The sequence below is a fragment of the Lacerta agilis genome, chromosome 7 (genome assembly GCF_009819535.1).
Source record: "Lacerta agilis isolate rLacAgi1 chromosome 7, rLacAgi1.pri, whole genome shotgun sequence".
In the NCBI taxonomy this organism is placed as follows: Eukaryota; Metazoa; Chordata; class Lepidosauria; order Squamata; family Lacertidae; genus Lacerta; species Lacerta agilis.
The window spans coordinates 28122076-28140813 of record NC_046318.1 but is presented as its reverse complement, the minus strand read 5'-3'; the positions used below and the strand labels follow the sequence as shown (position 1 = coordinate 28140813).

General features: G+C 43.2%; 2 protein-coding genes across 2 annotated transcripts in view; both read left to right on the top strand.

Moving 5' to 3' along the window:
- Positions 1–2282: 2282 nt before the first annotated feature.
- On the top strand, positions 2283–4556 carry NHLRC1 (NHL repeat containing E3 ubiquitin protein ligase 1). Its single transcript, XM_033154660.1, has one exon. It carries the CDS (start codon positions 2315–2317, stop codon positions 3575–3577), a length of 1263 nt encoding a protein of 420 aa, XP_033010551.1. The 5' UTR covers positions 2283–2314; the 3' UTR covers positions 3578–4556.
- Positions 4557–13888: 9332 nt separating this feature from the next.
- The window catches only part of KIF13A (kinesin family member 13A), a 73031-nt gene continuing 68181 nt past the window's right edge, over positions 13889–18738 (top strand). The window contains 2 exon segments of the mRNA XM_033154657.1: positions 13889–14111; positions 15575–15668. Of these exon segments, the coding sequence (XP_033010548.1) occupies positions 14057–14111; positions 15575–15668 (149 nt within the window). The 5' untranslated portion in view covers positions 13889–14056.

The following is an 18738-nucleotide window of genomic DNA, read 5'->3' as shown; positions in this document are numbered from 1 at the left end:
TCACTGAGTTATCACTTAAACCAGGCGTTCCCAATTTATTTTGGGCCCACTACCCGCTTGGTTCCGTAAACTCATCTCCGGTGCCCCCTACCCTATAAAAAGCATTATTCAGACCCCGCAAGGATCCCACTAGGAAGATAATAACACAATGAACTTCAAAACAGTGACAATTAATTGCAGCATTGGATTCAGAATCCAGTTAAAACTAAAATTGATTAACTTGATCCAATGATACTAGCTATTCAAAGTCTTATAGTCTAGGGTTGCCATACATCAGGGCATATCCAGAATACTGCATTTGTCAGCAGTGTCCTTGTGGAAATCAGTCAAATGTCTGGGAAAATTCAGGTGTCAGCCCATGTCAGCAGTGCCAATCTTGCAGATTTCCTCTTAAAATGACTTTGGCACCTTCCCACTGTCCCCTTGCCTTTTAGTGGCCTCCTTTGGGAACCACTAGCTTATACCAATAGAACAGTGCAGCATAGGCATTATTAGTTCAGTTGCCAGAATGGCTGGTGTCATTCATTACCTGAATTGCCTTGGGTCTCTATGAACCCTTCTGATTCAGCTGTTCCCTCTGCTTCTGCCATTCCATACCTTTATTACAAAGTCTTTTCCATACTGTGAAGAAAACCCTGCAGCTGAGGAAACAGCTGCTGCCACAAGAACCCTTTCTTTTGCCTTGGGGGGGGGATTGAGAGGCACCAGCCAGAAGAAGCAGCTGGTAGCACATGTAGCAAGAGAGCACTTTCCCCCACTCTGTATTCCATCCGGGTGCCTTTCCACGGGAAAGTGGAGAAGCATTCTGCCAAGAGCAGGATGGTGTTCCTGCTATTTTATTTTTTAAACAGTTTGATCATTCACAAGGGGGGGGGGGGGAAGGCTGCCAGTCATTTGAAAACAGTGCCAAACATGGCTGGGATAGTCACTTGGCTTGAATGAGAAGCGGGAGGGCAGGACTTCCTTTAAAAAAAGAACAGTTGATTGGTAAACCATTATTCACTCAACCCCACTATGAAGGTCCCTTGGAAGGCATGGAAATAGTATTTTTGTCCATGGGAAAAGGGTGGGAATTTAAGGTGCAACAGGTGTGGCTAGGGTCCTTCTGTGCAGCCTCCCAAAAGCTTTGTTAAAAAAAAAACACACAGAGGAGGCTGTGTTTTTTTTAATCAATTAAAAGATATCTGAAGCGATCTAGAACATGTCAAGCTGCACTCACACCCACACAAATATTCTGTCTGCTATGCAACGGTTAAAAGAATAGGATAATAATTAATAATAATAAATTTATTATTTATACCTCACCCATCTGGCTGGGTTTCGCCAAGCACTCTGAATGGCTCCCAACAGAAAAATAAATAAAGTGATAAAACATCAAACATTAAAAACCTCCCTAAAAAGTCAGATAGTTGTTTATTTCCTTGACATCTGATGGGAGGGAGTTCCACAGGGCGGGAGCCACTACCGAGAAGGCCCTCTGCCTGGTTTCCTGTAACCTCCCTTCTTGCAGTGAGGGAACTGCCAGAAGGCTCTCAGCGCTAGACCTCAGTGTCCGGGCTAAACGATAGGAGCTATTCCATGGGGATGGGAGGAGAATGAAGTCAGGAGGACAAAAGGGGGCAGCGACTGGGGAAGAGGAAGCACCAGCAGCAGGAAAGAGAAGTTAGATAGACGTAGATCTAGAAGAAAGTGAGACAGCAAATTTGCAAAATAAATAGGAGTCAGCCACAAGGGCAGCCTTAGGTCAATGGTGTACTTGATCTCTCTCTAAATAATTAATAACCCCCTCCCCTTTTAAACAAAACACTACCAAATTGGCTGGCTTTGGTTATACCTGAGGCCAGAGTCTCTAGTAAATCTATAAAGGTTTCTTATGCTGAAGTACGCAAGACAGCCAACACCTTTGAAACCAACTTTACATCCTGCCTCTGCCCCCACCATTTCTTTGTTTTAGTGGACTTTAATTGAACAGTGATCCTCTAGAAGTGGAATGGTACAGTAACCCCAAACATGCTGGATTCAGTTTCTACGGAAGGTGGGCACCTTACCAATGTTCAGGTTCATATTGCAATTGAATCAGGAGCATATTTATTCCCATTTTCACAAGCTAAAAATAAGCACATGGAAAGATAAGATGAATACATGAATGGCAGGTGCCCTTGTGAATCTGCTGCTTTATTGTAAGGTTTCCTCAAGGGGGCAGCAAACTACAACCAACGCTGCCATTGCTGCAGAATATAGCTGCCGAGTTCACTGCACTCACTCTGCATGAAGGCCTCTCTCTGATGTAAGAGGGTCTTGTGACTGCACCCACATGACCAGATGGCATAGGTCACCACCAGCAGAGCAACAATCCTCTTTAAGAGTTGCACAAATGTCTGCCAAGGCCAGTGACAGCATGCAGACCACGACAGAGCTGCTCGACCAGACAGAGAACAGTCTGCTTGAATGCAAAGTGTGCTTTGAAAAATACAACGAGCAGAAAAAGCGCCGGCCAAGGAACTTGCCATGTGGACATGTCATGTGCCTGGAGTGTGTCACATCACTGGCCCATCCCCGGAGTTTTAAGTTGGAGTGCCCTTTCTGCCGCAGGGCTTGCAAATCTTCCGAGACCAGCGATTGCTTGCCGTTGTTGCACCTGATGGAGATCTTGAGCTCCTCATCCAACAGTGTTCTGGTTTCAGGAAGGACCGTTGGAGCAGCTGAGGATGTGGCGACACCAGCATCTCAGGTCTTAACATTTCACCTGTCTTTTGGAGGATGGGGAACCCTGGTCAACCCAACAGGGATTGCTGTGTGCCAGAGGTCTGCCTGCCTAGCGGTGGCTCATGACGGCAAGAAGAGGATTAAGCTGTTCAGTTTCAATGGGCGCATCATACAACAGTTTGGAGAAAGAGGGCAGGCAGGAAATGATATCAGGTACCCAACCGATGTCACAATCACGCTGGACGGCCACATCGCAGTGACGGACAGTGGGGATCGTTCTGTTAAAGTGTTCGATTTCAACGGAAGGGGAAAGCTGGTTATCTCCGAGTCCTTCGGTTTACCATGGGGTCTGGATACCACGCCCCAGAATGACGTGATCATGACCGATTCGGTGGCAGGTGCTCTGTATCGCTTGACAGCGGACTTTAAGCGGGGGGAATTAAAGGGGGTGGAAAAACTTTGTTCTAATTTGTGTGACCCAAGGAAAGTGGCCGTTTCTCAGGCCTCTGGGGCCATTGCTGTCATAGAGCATTTGATGGCAAAAGGACCAAGCTGCGGCTGCACCATGCTGAAAGTATTCACTGCAGACATGCAGCTCATAAGCCAGGTGGACACTTTTGGCCTGAATCTAGTATTTCCTTCCAAAATATATGCCAGTGCTGTGACCTTCAGCAGGGAAGGTCAAGTAATAGTAACCGATGGCTATAACCAAGCAGTCTTCTGCCTTGGAAAACCTGAAGAGTTCCCTATGTGTAAACCTATCATTACCCAGGGTCTTTCTTACCCTTTGGCATTAGCTTTCACACCAGACAGTTCTCTGATTGTCTTGGATGGTGGAGATCATTCTTTAAAAGTATTCACGGCTAGCTGAGATATGGGGGTGTGTTGCTTTCACATTGCCTGATCCAGTTCACATCTTAACAGAGAGTATGTGGGAGCTCTTTGTGCCTAACACCTCAACTTCTTTGAGGATAGCTGATCAGGTTGATGGATTATAATGAAATGGCTAAAATGACCGGCAGAATTAGAAATTGTATGCGAACAATGCTGGTAACTTTCTAAGTTGGGCTGTAGACAGGGTTGTGTTTCGATGGCACATGTGAAAGCCCACCTTCAGCCAGAATGTATGAACCACCTCCCCTTCCATAAGCAAACGAGTGTTTAAGAGAATGGGCGGCATCTGTTAGTGCAGTCTTCCTCCAACCTGGTGCCCTCTGGGTCTTTTGGACCACAGGTTCCATTCACTCCAGCTGCATCGCCTTCCCAGCTAGCACTGATGACAGTTGCAGTCCAAAACATCTGGAGGATACCAGGTTTAGGAAGTCATGTTTTATGACATTGCACTGGGCATTGTAAGCTGACCCAAGAAATTCAACACTCTGGCAGCATTAGTCAGGGCTGCTACACTGGGGATAGATGCCTTCAGCAGATGTGTTGCCGGGTCATCCTGCAAAACATTTAAGCGGAACAAAGTGGGGCAGAGAAGGGGCATGTTCAGGATGGTGGAGGCATGGGAATGACTCATGGCCATGCCATTAAACCAGCTTTTTCCACACACCCTGAAGCCAGTTAAACTAGTGCAAACCTGCCTTTTCAAAGGTGTTCTGCTGGGTGTATATTTTATAGAACAGATCATCTCCATCTGCTTCATGCTGGATACCTCTGAATCTGCCAGTGACCATTGTAACTACACATATTTATAGAAGGAGTGCCTGCTTGGCTGCTTATATATATTTTTCCATTGCAGATTTAAAAGAAACTGTGATTTAATTGTACTTTTTGGGTTGTTGTTTAAATAGCAAAAATGTTAAAACTCTTTATTTTGATGAATGTAAAGTGCCGAACTGCACCTTACATACAGCTGTGCTTTTTTATGAGTTGCAGTGAAAAAGCAATGGGGGGGGGGCTGCTTTACCATTTCCCTTCTGGCTGTTTTTCTGCACTACCACCCCTTTCGTTCCATAGAAGAAAAAATACAGGTACCAATATAACATTTCCTGTATGGAGAAACGCACCTGGGGTTAATTTTGAGTTGCCGGGGGGGGGGGGGAGAGAGAGAGACATGCTTACATAACCCCTCCTTCCTGCCATTTTCAACTGAAATTTGTGGCCTCAAAGGCTGTTTTTAGTTTTTTTAAAAACATACACATCAGAAAGAAAGATCCCCCCCAATACATAATATTTGTTGCTGTTGGAAACAGAAGGCCCAGTGTATTTCTAGTAACGCTAGACACAATTTATTTCTGTTTTCTTAAATATAACATAGAAGTGTTTTTAGAATGTTATTGAGATGAGCTTAAGGAATTTCTGATCATGGGATAATCAGGCTCTTAGGACTGGGGGGAAAAATGTAGTGCCCTTTCCCCAATGGTTATTCTGGTAGAACTGTTACCATACTCTTTGATAAATTAAGGAAGAAATTAAAAACTCATGAGATACTACAAAAAAGTTTTAATATTACAGGTTGACCCGGGGGAAAGGTTTATTATCAAGATATGATCTATACAAGACTTAGCACCTTGTGAGATTTTTTTTTTTATCTCATTGTGTTTAATAATGAAATAAAGGCACGCATTTTCTCTTTTCCTTTGGTTGTGGGGGAAATGTTGGAAGTCCAGTACCTACTTGTGGCAAAAATTTGTGGTGTTACATTAGCATGGAAAGGAGCCAATGAACTCTAAGGTGTATCTTCCTTTTTAATCTGCAAACGTGATCTTTTTAATGATGAAATGTCACTGTATCATGCCATGCTGTTGTTGATTAGGAAGCACTTTTCTCTGGCTGACTCAGTGGTTCAACTTCTACACACTGAGAGAGCCAAAACAGACACCATTGAGATGGTGATGGGAAGGGAAGAGATTCGAATATACTGAAGATTAAACTGCGAATTAAAAAAAAAAAGTTGGAGCCTAAGTTTTTTGTTGTTCAGTCGTTCAGTCGTGTCCGACTCTTCGTGACCCCATGGACCAGAGCACGCCAGGCACGCCTATCCTTCACGGAGCCTAAGTTAGTTGTATTTAATAGCTACTGAAAAAAATGGGATGAACAAAGTCATGACTTATGTTGCATTTGAGTCTGTATCTAGCACAATGTAATAGAGCCAGTGTGGTGTAGTGGTTAAGAGTGGTAGACTCTTAATCTGGGGAACCGGGTTCGCATCTCCGCTCCTCCACATGCAGCTGCTGGGTGACCTTGGGCTAGTTACACTTCTCTGAAGTCTCTCAGCCCCACTCACCTCACAGAGTGTTTGTTGTGGGGGAGGAAGGGAAAGGAGAATGTTAGCCGCTTGGAGACGCCTTCTGGTAGTGATAAAGCGGGATATCAAATCCAAACTCTTCTTCTTCTTCTACAGAGCATTTGTTCAGAGCAGCGTGGCCGGCTCCTCCACACTGGGAGAAGGTGCTGCAGGGTGCCGCAAATATGACATAGTGCACACGCAGAACGGAAAGTGAGAGGTGGGGGGGGGCACCAAATTTTGGCCTTGCGCAGGGCTCCACTGAAATTTGAAAGACCAAAGTCCTCCCCTGCTTTGTTACAGATGTTTTTAAATATCCCATAAGATAAACTATGTCAACATTATTAATACAACTTGTCCAATAGCTCAGGGCCAAAATAGACTTGATGTGGGGGAATCTATAACTGGATTGCAGGACTTTTTGTTTTTATTTGAAATAACCCACAGGACTTGAATCTTTCAGCACCCTACTAAAAACTGCCCCCACTGTGAAATCTGTAATGCCTTCATACCTACATTATGAATTTTATTTATGAATGTGCAGTTCTGTTTTCTTAGAATAGTCTTCCATGTTTTATGTCTCCCAGTGCATTTGGGAGTACTGTGGATGCCCCATGGAAATGAATGGATGCTGCTGCCTCGATCCTTGAGTTGTCAGATGCTCCATCTACGGCCAGCTTTCTCTTTACATTGAAAAACACCATTATCGTGCCTTTCTATTAGTCTATTTAAGTTTGTTGGAACTCTAGATAAATGTGAGCACTGTATGTTGCAAGACAACATGTAGAACAGTGATTCTCCGCCCCAATGAGTGTTATCTTCATCACCCTGACACATACAATGATTCACTGAGTTTCAAATCACATTGCTTTCTGTTAAGAGCTGGTAGTAGGCATAGCAACCCATCAAAAAAACGTTTCTTACGATTCTGTTTTCTGAACTCTTAATGAAAATAAGTGGCTTAGTCTAATCATGCGTTGGCTATGCTTTGAACACAAGTGAAGGAATCTGCAGTTTTGCAGCAGGAGGAGGAAGGGATGGGCAATGAAAAGAGGACATTTTGCCTCCCACCACCCAAACCTGTGTTTCCAGACCTGATCCAACTACTGTAACATGATTTTTCAAGCAAGCACATCTCTTTCCCTGCACATGCTATTTGCTAGATCAGGAACCATGGCTCAAAATGGGATCTGCACCCACTTTCCCATCCCAGTATGAATGCTGTTCTGCACATCCTGCATTGCTTTCAGTGGAATCTCTGCTGAGGTGCATGTCCTGATGGAGATGCACATTTGCATCCACAAGCTAGAGTGTGAATGCAAAACTGCTGAAAGCAACACACTGTAGACAGAGCACGTCTGATTTGCCTCTCAGTCATTTAAACTGTCTCAGAACCCCACCACAGATGTCCTTCCTATTGTGCATTTACAGTGATTTGTTTTTATGATGGTATCGGGACGGTCAACACTCTTTCTTCCTACAAAAGTTCTGGGGCAGCCATAGCTGCTTTGTTTCCAATCAGTGTATGACCAGTAGCTTCCTGCTGAATTTCATACCACAAATGGTTTATGGATTTTCTTTAGTCCCACATCAGTTGCACTATAGAGCAAGTGTGACTTGCCATACAGCAATGCAGTAACATCAGGGGACATTGTGGAACAACTAATAAAGTGGACTGGCGTGTGGGCGATCCTTTATAAATCCACCACTGATGCACTTATTGTGTTATTGGCGTGCCCCCTTGCCACAGAAACTAGAGGGGAGAAATTGAGCCCCCTTGCCACGGAAACTAGAGGGGGAGAAATTGAGCTCCAAGAAGAAGTACACCACCCCAGAGACCAATTCCCTATTCCCCAGGATCCTTTAAACCATGAAGGCTGTTAAGAGGTGCAAATTTTATATCAGAAACAGAAAATGTGTTCTACACAGACAATACTGCATAAAAAATACTTATTTAACAAATGCAATGACTTTAAAATGCTACAACACAACTCTTAAGTTGCAACAGTTCCAAAAAAACAGGCATCTAAGCTCCAAATAGAACTTGGGAGTTCTGATTTGGGAATAGGACTGCCAATTGACCTTTATTTTTATTTAATTTTGTAAGTTCATCCTTAGTTGCCAAGTAATGGCCTTTAGAAGAATAAGGTATTGTGTAAGTGTCCCAAGTGTCTCCAGCCCATCAGGGACTAATGCCAACAGGCTTCCTTTAGCAAACCCATGTCCGAATCTCCAGAGAGCTGCTTAGGGGGTGGCCCAGATGCTTTTGAACAGAAAATGGCTCATAGGTTAGGTAAAGACCCTTTCATATCTCACTGCTTTGCTCAAAATCACTCTTTTGAAACTGCCTTCCAATATATTTATTTGCTGTCCATTCAGGCTTCCTTATACATGTACTTTGACCCTCATTCATGAAGAGAGTACTTGTGCTGTATTTGTTGCTTTCCCTGACAACTCTTGTAGTTTTAAAGTGTGGGGTATAATTTTTAATAACTCAAAATAAGAGGCAGATACAGAACAATGCCTAAACAGCCAGTAAATGCTCTATCTGGATATTTATGAGATCTTATCAGCAAGCCAAGTTTATAAGTAGCTAGCAGCAGCAATGTATGTATTATCTGTGTGTGTGTGTGTGTGTACGTTTGTGTATGTGGACAGGTACTAGCACACATACTGCCACATTTGGAGTAGCTTTACAGATTGTGGGATGAACTTTACTACTTATTTGCGAATCCAGGAAGGTAAGGAAATTTTATAGAAAGCTGGTGCTTACTCATTATAGTTTGCAATGATAGCTTTCAAGAGCTTTTCACAGGTCACTCTTAAAGTGCAAAGTTGTACAATTTCCTTCCTTATGTATTGCTGTCTGAAAATGAAATTTAAACAAAATACATTTGTCCTGAATACATAAATAATAACCTAACAGTATTTACTAGCCGGCCTCCTGCTTTGTTTTGTCAGGAGCCCCTCATCTCAATTCAGGATTCATGTTCACAATAGAACTGTGGGGATCTGCTTCAGCCATACTTGCATACCAGACATTCTTTATTGTAATGATGAAGAGAGTGAATGCTTTTTTAGGGAGGGGCGAATAATGGAAGGCTTGTCCTTTCCACAGCTCATGCTCATTTATGTTGTACATGTCACAAACTGAATGTGGCAGTTAATTGCTTTTTAGGGGGTAAGCAATTCATTTTCCAGAGCTGGGTGTGCAGAAACAAGAACTTAAAGTGAATCTGGTAGGGCAAAGAACCTCAAATATAGGAACTTTGAACCTCTAATCTCTCTTTCAAAGGTAATCACTGTGTTCTACATTAGAAGAAAAGGCGACTGAGAGTCAATATCCTCCTTTCTCTTTCTCTCTTGCACAATGCTTCACTTATGATTCCTGTCTGCCCATCATAAAACATACCACCACAGTGGCGTTTGCGGGATTGATTAAACTATTGATTAGACAAAAGAAATCTGTCTTTCTTTCTCCTGTTGTCTGAGGGAACTGTGTGTGCCTGACTGTTGTTATAAACTGTAAAACTTTGTTGGTGGAGTTCCTAAAAAAAAACCTTAAGATTTTTTATGTGTAATTTGCAGGCATCAAGAAACCCTCATTTTATGGCTTGGCAAATGACATTAAAAAGAACAAAACACCACAAAGCTATTTAGCTTCCATCTGAGAACTTGTTAAATCCTAAATAACATTCTTGCTGCATCCTGAAAAAGTTTAAAGCAGTGTGACTTGGATAAAGGTTATCCTGAAGACCTTTGGACAGAAAAGCCCCCTCCCTGATTTTTTGCAACCTCCTGAGGAAATTATTTGTGGGAACACCCAAGGCCCACCCAGTCACTGTCAAAGTGGAGAGGGAAGAATGCTGGTGTCCTACAGCTCCATTGCTCCTTCTTCTCTTCCTGGATTCAGATGCCCATGGTGGAGTTGGTAAGCATTTTTTGAGTCTGTTGCAGCTGGTCGCACTGCATAACCCACTTGTGGAAGGTGTTGCTTCTGAAGACAGCGAGGACAAGAAGAGAGGGCATTGAGGACAGAAACTAAAAGGAAATGAGAGACTGGAGGAAGGAAAAAAGAGAATATAAGAAGAGCCATGGTGGGTCATATAATCTAGTCCAGCATCCTGTTCTCACAGTGGCCAACCAGATTTTATTTGACTTTATATACTGCCCTATACCCGCAGGTCTCAGGGTTTATCACCAGATGCCCATGGGATGCCCACAAGCAGGACAGAAGTGCAATGGCACTTTCCAGGCTTATGATTCTCAGCAACTGATATTCAGAGGCAGAATGCTTTCCAAAGCAAACCCTGTATACAAGCACTCCGCAATGCAACATTTTGTTGCAGGTCCCATTTGTTTGTTATACAAATCTGACAGTTTAGAGGTACAGTGCAATTCTCCTTCCAACACTTTTTGATCCAAAAAAATTGCTTTGTTGTTGTTTCCTCCCTGGCATAGCAAAGAAATCATTTAAGTGAACATTTAAGTAAATCAGGGGTGCCTGATGCAAAATGGTTATATTTATCAAACTACCTTCTGATGACATAACAGTACACAAATTTTAAAGCTATACACAGCGATTCCCCCTTGCTTATAGCACAAGGCAGCTAAAGTCAAGGCAAGGGCAATCAAAATTGAACTTTAACATGCTTTACTTTAGCTGGACTGTGCCTTAAACTTTGTTCTCTCTGTATGTGATCAATATTGCATATGAATAAGTTTATTGTACATTGCTTATAAACAGAAATCACTTTCCCCTCTGCCCCTTACTGAAATAATTCATAATTTGGGCCAGCACCCAAGTCACAAATTTTTGTGGGAATGTTTTGGGATGCAGGAGAGGATATATTGTTTAAGGTATCCTATTCCAACTTGTGTTTACAAGTCCCAGAAATTAGCAGAGTTCTCATTCCCCTTTTTAAAAACACACACAGCGGAAAGCTTGCTCAGGTTCGTTAAAACCTCTGTAATAAATGTCCTGGTATTTTCCCCATTAATCCCTCTCAAAATAAGACACAGTCTTCTATAAAAGCATAAAAAGAGTTTACTTACAGACATCCTGTTCACATAAGAATCCTAGAAGGCAGACTTAAACTTAGTAAAAGTTACATTTACTCAGGAGACAGTTCCATAAGGGAAAATGGTTCCTTTGTCCTCTCTTGGCTAAGCCAAGAGAGCATCTTAGCAATGCGGCTTCTTTGAGAGCGTGGTCCAAAAGAGGAAGATGGAGTCTGGTCCCTGTGGTTTTGTGTTAACCTGCCCAGGTGAGGCCACACCCATCTCCAGTTACACAGAGGAAGTCTATCCCAGCCCAGGAGAAACAGCAAGTTCTGACTGGCTGGCCTAGAGTTCCCCTTTTGTGTCCACTCTAGCAATGTTGTGTTTGACTGCTCCTGCATTTTACATCCCACAATTTTCCACTGATATTTATAAACAAGGTTATAGTAAATATTTAATTTTATCACGACATCTTACTCATCAGCACAACCTCATTTCTCTGGACGTGAAATGCTTTGGAATTGTTTTACATCCTACTTAAAACAAATTCCACATTGCCTATGGCACTGGGATCAAATGAGAAAAACATTTTTTGAGAAGCAAGAGCTTTACAGGTGCCAGAAAATTTTACTAATAGATGGCTCATTTTGTCAGATTTAATAATAGAATGGGGGGTATCATTGTTTCTTCTCACTATTTTGAGAGTATATGGTTATTTTCTACAGAGTTTTTAATTCAACATCATTAAAATAAGTTATTTATGCAGAGGTATTTATCATAACATGTTATGTACATTTTCTGTTGTGCTGCATGGTAACTGGAATGCACCACAAAATCCAAAATGGTTTGGATCCAGACTAAAGGAGGCTGCAATCCTCTTCCCATTTACCTGGGGAAAGCCCCCTTAAACTCAGTAGGATCTACCTATGATCTATCAGATGTCTGCGCTGTTAGTCATCAATTCCACTGAAATAAACAGGACTTGTTAGCTACCGGTATATGACTAATTTGTCCAATTGCTTTAAATGGGACTAATATGTGACTAACATGCTTAATCCTGTGCTAAATCCCTTTACTTACTCCTGCTTGTGTACAGAACTGCAAATTTAAGATTAGATCAAATTCATTCCAATTGCTGGATTAGTTCAAAGATGTTACAAAGATGTATATCTAATTGCAAGACCTCAGAAAGATACGGGCAATGATCGATCCCACCTCAAAAATTATTGTGACTTAAAAAGACTGCTTTTAACATTTCAGAGTATGTAGATGAACTCTGGATCACCAACAAAGAGACAAACCTTTACTTTATTAATTACAATAGTCAAACTCAAATCTGTATATACAGTTTAAAAAATAACACCAAAGAACATATGATACAAATTGTCCCAATGAAGTTCAGCAAGAATAAAATGTAGATCGTCCCTCACCTCTTCTTCCCTGGCTGGGAGGGAGGGGTCCACCATTCTGGGGTCCAGCTCAGGTGCAAAATGTCTTGGGCAGGCCTCGACATCAAGTGACTGAATCATCAAAAGGAAAATACACTTAAATGCACTCCTAGTTTTTCCTTTTGAATTTTCCACCTTTCTCTGTGGGGCAGGATTTAATCCATGTTGCATGGAAATACTTTAATATAGGGCTGGAAGCTGGGGGGAGCAGGAAACATTTTGGGGGAGGCCTGGGAGTACTGTAATCAGAATTGTGTTCAAATTATATATAATCAGTATAAAAGGAAATTTTGCAAGGGGTACGTATTTTTGGATCTCTTTGAATAAGTATCAATAAATAATTTTAAAAGAGAGAGGGAGAGAAGGAAATTAGCAAGATAAAAAAGTGGGTTATTTTTTGCAGGAAGGGGGCTAAAGATCCCAAAATGTTGGGACACCCCTGTCATTCATGTTAAAAGTACAGGTCTTAAACCGTGCTGAGAAAGGCTCGTGAAAAGCAGAGTAGAGCTGAGGGACCTCGGGAAGCTTTATAATTCAAGATGCTGTGATCGCCTTAAAATGGGCAGCTCTCATCCTCTGGCTTCACATTCCTCCTCCGCATCTCAACCTGTTCCTTCCCTCCGGGGCCGTATCCCGACCCACTCCTGCTTCAGCAACCCTCCTGCTGCCTTAAACTTAGCCTTGCGAGGCGGCGGCTGTCCGGAGGGCTCGTGCGGTTTTTGACGCCTCCTCCCACTCCTCCCTTCAACTTGACACCAAATTCAAAAGGGTGGAGGGGCGGGGGAAGCGGAGGAGGAGGAAAACAAGCCTCCGCCGCTTGAGAAGCAAGCCTGAAACACACTCCACCCTCCCCGTCAGCGCTTCCACCTGCGCTTGCGCGAATGCGTCGCGAATTCCTATTCCTGGCGAGCGGAGGGTCCCGAGAGAACTCGCGCATGACCGTTAGGAGGATCTGCCTAGCTCCCGGCTACCCAACTCCCGATCCCCTCAGTGCCGAAGACGCTCGGCTATCTCCGTCATTTTCCGACGCGCCCCTGCCCTCCTCCTCTTCCCCCCGCCCGCCCTCGCTCCGTCTGCCTGACCCAGGAATCTCAGCAGAGACTGAGGAGAGAGAGGGTGGGAAGGAAACTAAGGCAGGAGCTGCCGCCGCCGCCGCGGGGGCTGGAAGATGGCGGTTGGGATGGGGAGGAGGAGGCGAAGGCGGCAGCAGCAGCAGCAGCAGCAGGCACGGGGCTGTGGGAAAAGGCAGCGGGGCTCTTCGCGCAGGCGAGGCTGAGGGAAACACCGCCGCCGCCGCCGCCGCGTCCCCCGGGAAACTCTTCTCTCTCCGCCGCCGCTCTCCTCCGCAGCCGCTGCTTGGTGCCGGTTCGCCTCCTCACGACTCGCCGCTTCCCCGCCGGTGAGAAATGGACGTCCGCGCCGCCGCGCTTCCCCCGCCGAGGGAGCCTCGTCGTCCTCGCCGGGGTTCGCGGCCGTTGCCTTGAGGCTCCGCCGCGGTCCTGAGGGGAGAGGCGGGCTCCGTCGTGCGCTGCCTGCGAGCGAGACTCGCTCTCGTTTCTCTCTTCCCTCCGTCGCGAAGCGGCAGGGCGACCCCTGAGGGAGCTGGCTGGCTGCTGAGGGGGACGGGACACCGGGCGCTGCCTTCGCCTCCTTCGCGCCAGGGAAGATGTCGGATACGAAGGTGAAAGTGGCCGTCAGAGTCCGGCCCATGAACAGGAGAGGTAATAATAATAATAATAATAATAATAATAATAATAATAATAATAATAATAATAGGACGGAGATGGCTCACACTCGCCTCTCAGCAGTCCCCGACTAACCGTGTCTTCACCCCTCAGAAGCACCTTTTCCCCTCGCTCCCTTCCGCCCCTCCAACTTGTTTGCAGAGCTGAACTTTTTTCCTCCCTTGGATTGGCGGCGGGGCGAGGAAAAGGGAAGAGTGTCCCCTCTGGCTTGAGCAAAACTCTTGCCTAGCCCTTCCTGGCGAAAGTCTCGGGAGCGGGGAGCTCGGGGTGTGAGCCCCGCGGTGGGCAGGAAGAAGCCCCGATCCTTCATACGCTCCCTTGGTTTTCTTCGCTGGAGCGCAGCCTGTCTTTTCTTGCAACGAGAGGCGTGGAGTTGAGGGCAAACCCCGTCGGCTCCTTGTAAATCTGTTTGGAGCTGCTCTGCTCGCTTGCTGGGTGGGTGGGGAAAGCTGGCTGGCTTTGGGGCGATTTCTTCAATCTATCAGGGGTGCCAACATGAATAAAACTGGGGGGGGCAGGTAAGTCCCGCCCCGCATAATTGATCACATGACAGCACACATCGTTTGAATGGCAATGGCCATAAACTGGGGGGGGGGGTTGTCAGATTTTTTATGGGGGTGCCAAAGGGACTTTGGCCTCTAGGAGCTGGCTTCTATGCAACCTATCATAGAGTTGCAAGGTGCCACAAGGGTCATCTAGTTCAACCCCCTGCAATGAAGGAATCTTTTGCCCAATGTGGGGTTCAAACCCATGACCCTGAGATTAAGAGTCTCATGATCTACCGACTGAGCTGTCCCAGCTGGCTAAAAGCTAAGGCTCTTCTTCTTCTTCTTCTTCTTCTTCTCTTCCCCACTTCCAGTGAAGGATCTGACACTATCATCTCCTAGTCTTGGAGATGGTGCCCTGAAATGGCTTACATGGTCACTTGGGGGGGGGCATTTTCAAGACCGCTCAGTGTGACTTGGTTGCCTTAACTTGCCAGCTGTTGTTGCAAAAAGTGGTTAATGAAAGCAAGAGAGTGGTCTTCTTTCCACCCTTTCAGTGCATGCATGGCTGTATAGGAAATGAGTCTTGTAACCCACAGAAGAGATTTGTGAACATGGAACTGGGGATAGCACACAATTGTATCATTTCACACTGGTAACATGTGGAGAACATACAAGCCAGGCAATGAGACAGGGCACTGGTGGAGAGCCTCTGTCAATCTGTAAGTCTCCAACTTTCTGCTCTAGGATTGTCCTTTCCCCCCTTTTTTCCCTCCCCCACATTTTTTTGGGAGAGCAACGCCCATGCCATTTCCTACACTCTTAGCAGCAAAAGGGAGTTGTTTTCTAGATACAAGAAGAAAGAAACAGGAAAAGCCCTGCTGGCTTGGGATGAGCTGTATATATCATTTTGTAAGGGAACGTTCTGAAATCCTCAGTTGCATTACGTTTCAGAGCTGGAGCTGAATACAAAGTGCATTGTAGAGATGGAAGGGAATCAAACTGTGCTGCATCCTCCACCTTCAAACAACAAGCAGGGAGAAAACAGGTAACCATCCAAATCTATATTCTCATTTCAGATAAATGATTTGTGTGTTTGTTAAGGAAGCACCAGCTGTTTCTGTAACTTGTCTCTACTCATGGGAAAAAGTTCTGGGAGGTGATCCTTCTCTGATTCACAACCATATAAAAAGGAAGAATTACAATTAACCTTCAACAAGCTGAGTGCTGAGTTGCATGAAAAATAGTTAGTTATGGATTCTGACTTAATGTAGAATAATAATGATAAACTAGTAAAATAAGCTACTAAGAATGTTGGAAATAAAAACACTGTAGGTTTAAGTACAGTTACCTTGTAAACCACACTTCTCTCCCCCCCCCCCCAATGTAGTATTCTTCGTTGATTCAGGAACGATAGAATACTATGGATTCAGCAGCAGTGAAAATTGTTACCGATTTCAGTGTACATACAGCTGAGTAGCTGTATTTCCTGGATTCTTTATTAAGTCTGTTTATTTTAATGAATGAAGAGTGCAGAACTAAATTAATATCTGGATTTTATTTGTAAAGGCCTGAAAAAAAATGTTGGAAAATATCCAAAATACCAATGTGCCGGAATGTAAAAATAGATCAGATTTTTTTCTTCATAAGGGGCCAGGAGGGAGGTTGTTCAGAAGAGACATAGAAGGAAAAGTTAGTGTTGTCTGTGTTTTTTGGGTGGGTGGGTATGATCTGCTGATTGTCATAAGCACTTCACTCTGAATGTCTTCTTTGAATGTTGTAATTACTTTTTAATAGGAAAACATTGTTTCACATAGCATAGGTGGCAGTGTACTATTCTACTGAAACAGTTTGTTGAGAAGCAGCATTCATTACTGAGAACGGAGGAAGGTTGGCAGAATATATGATAGTGTTGAAGAGCTGTCTAATTGTAGGGCTTTTACTTACAAACTGATGCACAAATTCCAGTATTTGGCATATTTATTTTCAAGTTTGCCATCAGGAAATAAAGGTGTATGAAACTACATACTTGGTTAATTTCATTTTTAAACAATAAAGATAGGCTTACTCAGTGCTATTTTTCTAGAAAAAGAGGTGCTGGAACTCACCATGATCACCTCCCTTGTTCTCTTATAAGGCAGTGGCACCCACATGAGAGGTGCCAGAACTGGGTTCCAGTGAGTTCCAGATGAAAAAAAGTCCTGGGCTTACTCCTGTTTGCCATTAAAACAGCACAAAGTGCCACAACTGATTCAGCCAGTGCAGCTTGTGACATGTTAGAATTTCAAGCGGACAGCAGTCTCCAGTCTTAAGATACCGGTAAAGTAGACTGGTGTCATCTTATGTCTTCTACTCAGCACAGAACCAAGGCTTGGTGGCAATAAAATTGGAGTAGAACTGGGGATTATTTGCATATGCAGCACATACAATACATTTTACTGAACTGATCCGTGTTGCTATATGCCTATGTGTTTCTTAGATTCATTGATCACTTCATCCCAAAGGTTACAGTCAAGTAACAATCTGAAAGTATATTGAATCCCTTAAAAACAACAGTTTTGTATTACAGGTGGGTAGCCGTGTTGGTCTGCCATAGTCGAAACAAAATAGAAAATTCTTTCCAGTAGCACCTTAGAGACCAACTGAGTTCTTCTGTTTCAGTGCATCTGAAGAAGTGTGCATGCACACGAAAGCTCATACCAATAACAAACTTAGTTGGTCTCTAAGGTGCTAATGGAAGGATTTTTTTTATGTTGTTTCAGCTACGGCAGACCAACACAGCTACCTACCTGTGTCTTTAGAATTTAGATACAGTATAGAATCTGTGAACCTCTTTCTGGACTTCCATCAGGATACTGCAACTGTTTCATCCCATTTCACCTACCTTTAGGATTAAGATTCTAACTTTTCTTCTTCAATTTTCCACCTACACATTGAAAAAGATTGTTCTAATATGGATAAATTATTTTGTGAAGAAGGAATATAGTTTTATATATTGTGTAGTGGATATATTTTGGTTTTTGTGAAAGAACAAGGAGGCTGTTAATGACAATGCAAACAGATGGGTGGCATTTATAATAGCTGATGAGGTTTGTTGTTTTCTTTCAAACCTTAGAGGAAGTTAGGAGGGAAAGGTTCCAACTCCAGGGAGTTGGTGTTTGTTGCAAAAGCCTCGACTGAAACTTATCTAAATGGAGTGTCAAGTGAAATGAGACAATTACCAGCTGTCTGTTTTATCCAAAGGAATTATCAGCAGGAAAGAAACAGCTATGCAGGCGCTCTTAATATTACCTGCATGAGGTAGCAGATAGGATAACAGCTGACAACAGTCTTTGTCTATAGGAAATTGTAAAAAAGAAATTGATTTTGATCTTTTTAAATTGCCTTTCCTGATGGAGGTTATTGTTCAGCTTATGAAGTGCTAGCTTTGATTGAGTAGGAGATATATAGATATAGACAAAAAATATTTATGAACTGCTTTAGCAGTGTTTCACTAATCTCATTCTAGCTAGTGACCTAGATACTATTCCAGTAGACTATCCTCCTAAAACTGTGCATTATTAAAACCTCAGAGTTCAGGTTACAGGTTTGTGGTAGTGTTTCTGATACATATGAAATCAAAGTGGAATGAACTCTCACTTGTTCTTGTTAAGTATCATGCATACTTTTTAAATGTGTCTGTAGATATCAATGATTAAACTTCCAGCTGCTCTTTTTCTGTTCAGAGAAACTAGACACATTCCTTCTAAAGATTTGGAAATATGAGAATAGATTTCTGACAAAGACTTCATCATGTTGTTTTTGAATGAGAAAATGAGATTTTTCTGTTGGAATGGGATCTGCAAGCTCTTGAGTTGCACAAAACCCTTTAAAAATAATTTATGTGTTTACACAAGGCCAAATATCAGAGCAAAAGAAAATAATGACACAATAAATAATTAAGTGGATTAAATGGATTAAGTCATTTAAACAATTAAAACAGTCAAGTTAAAACCATTTCTTATTACTTCTGTGTAATAGAAAATCTTCACGACTATGCATGCAAAAGTTGAGCCAATGAAATATTACATTAATTTTGCAAACTTTATAAACAAATAGAAAACAAACAAGAATCTTGT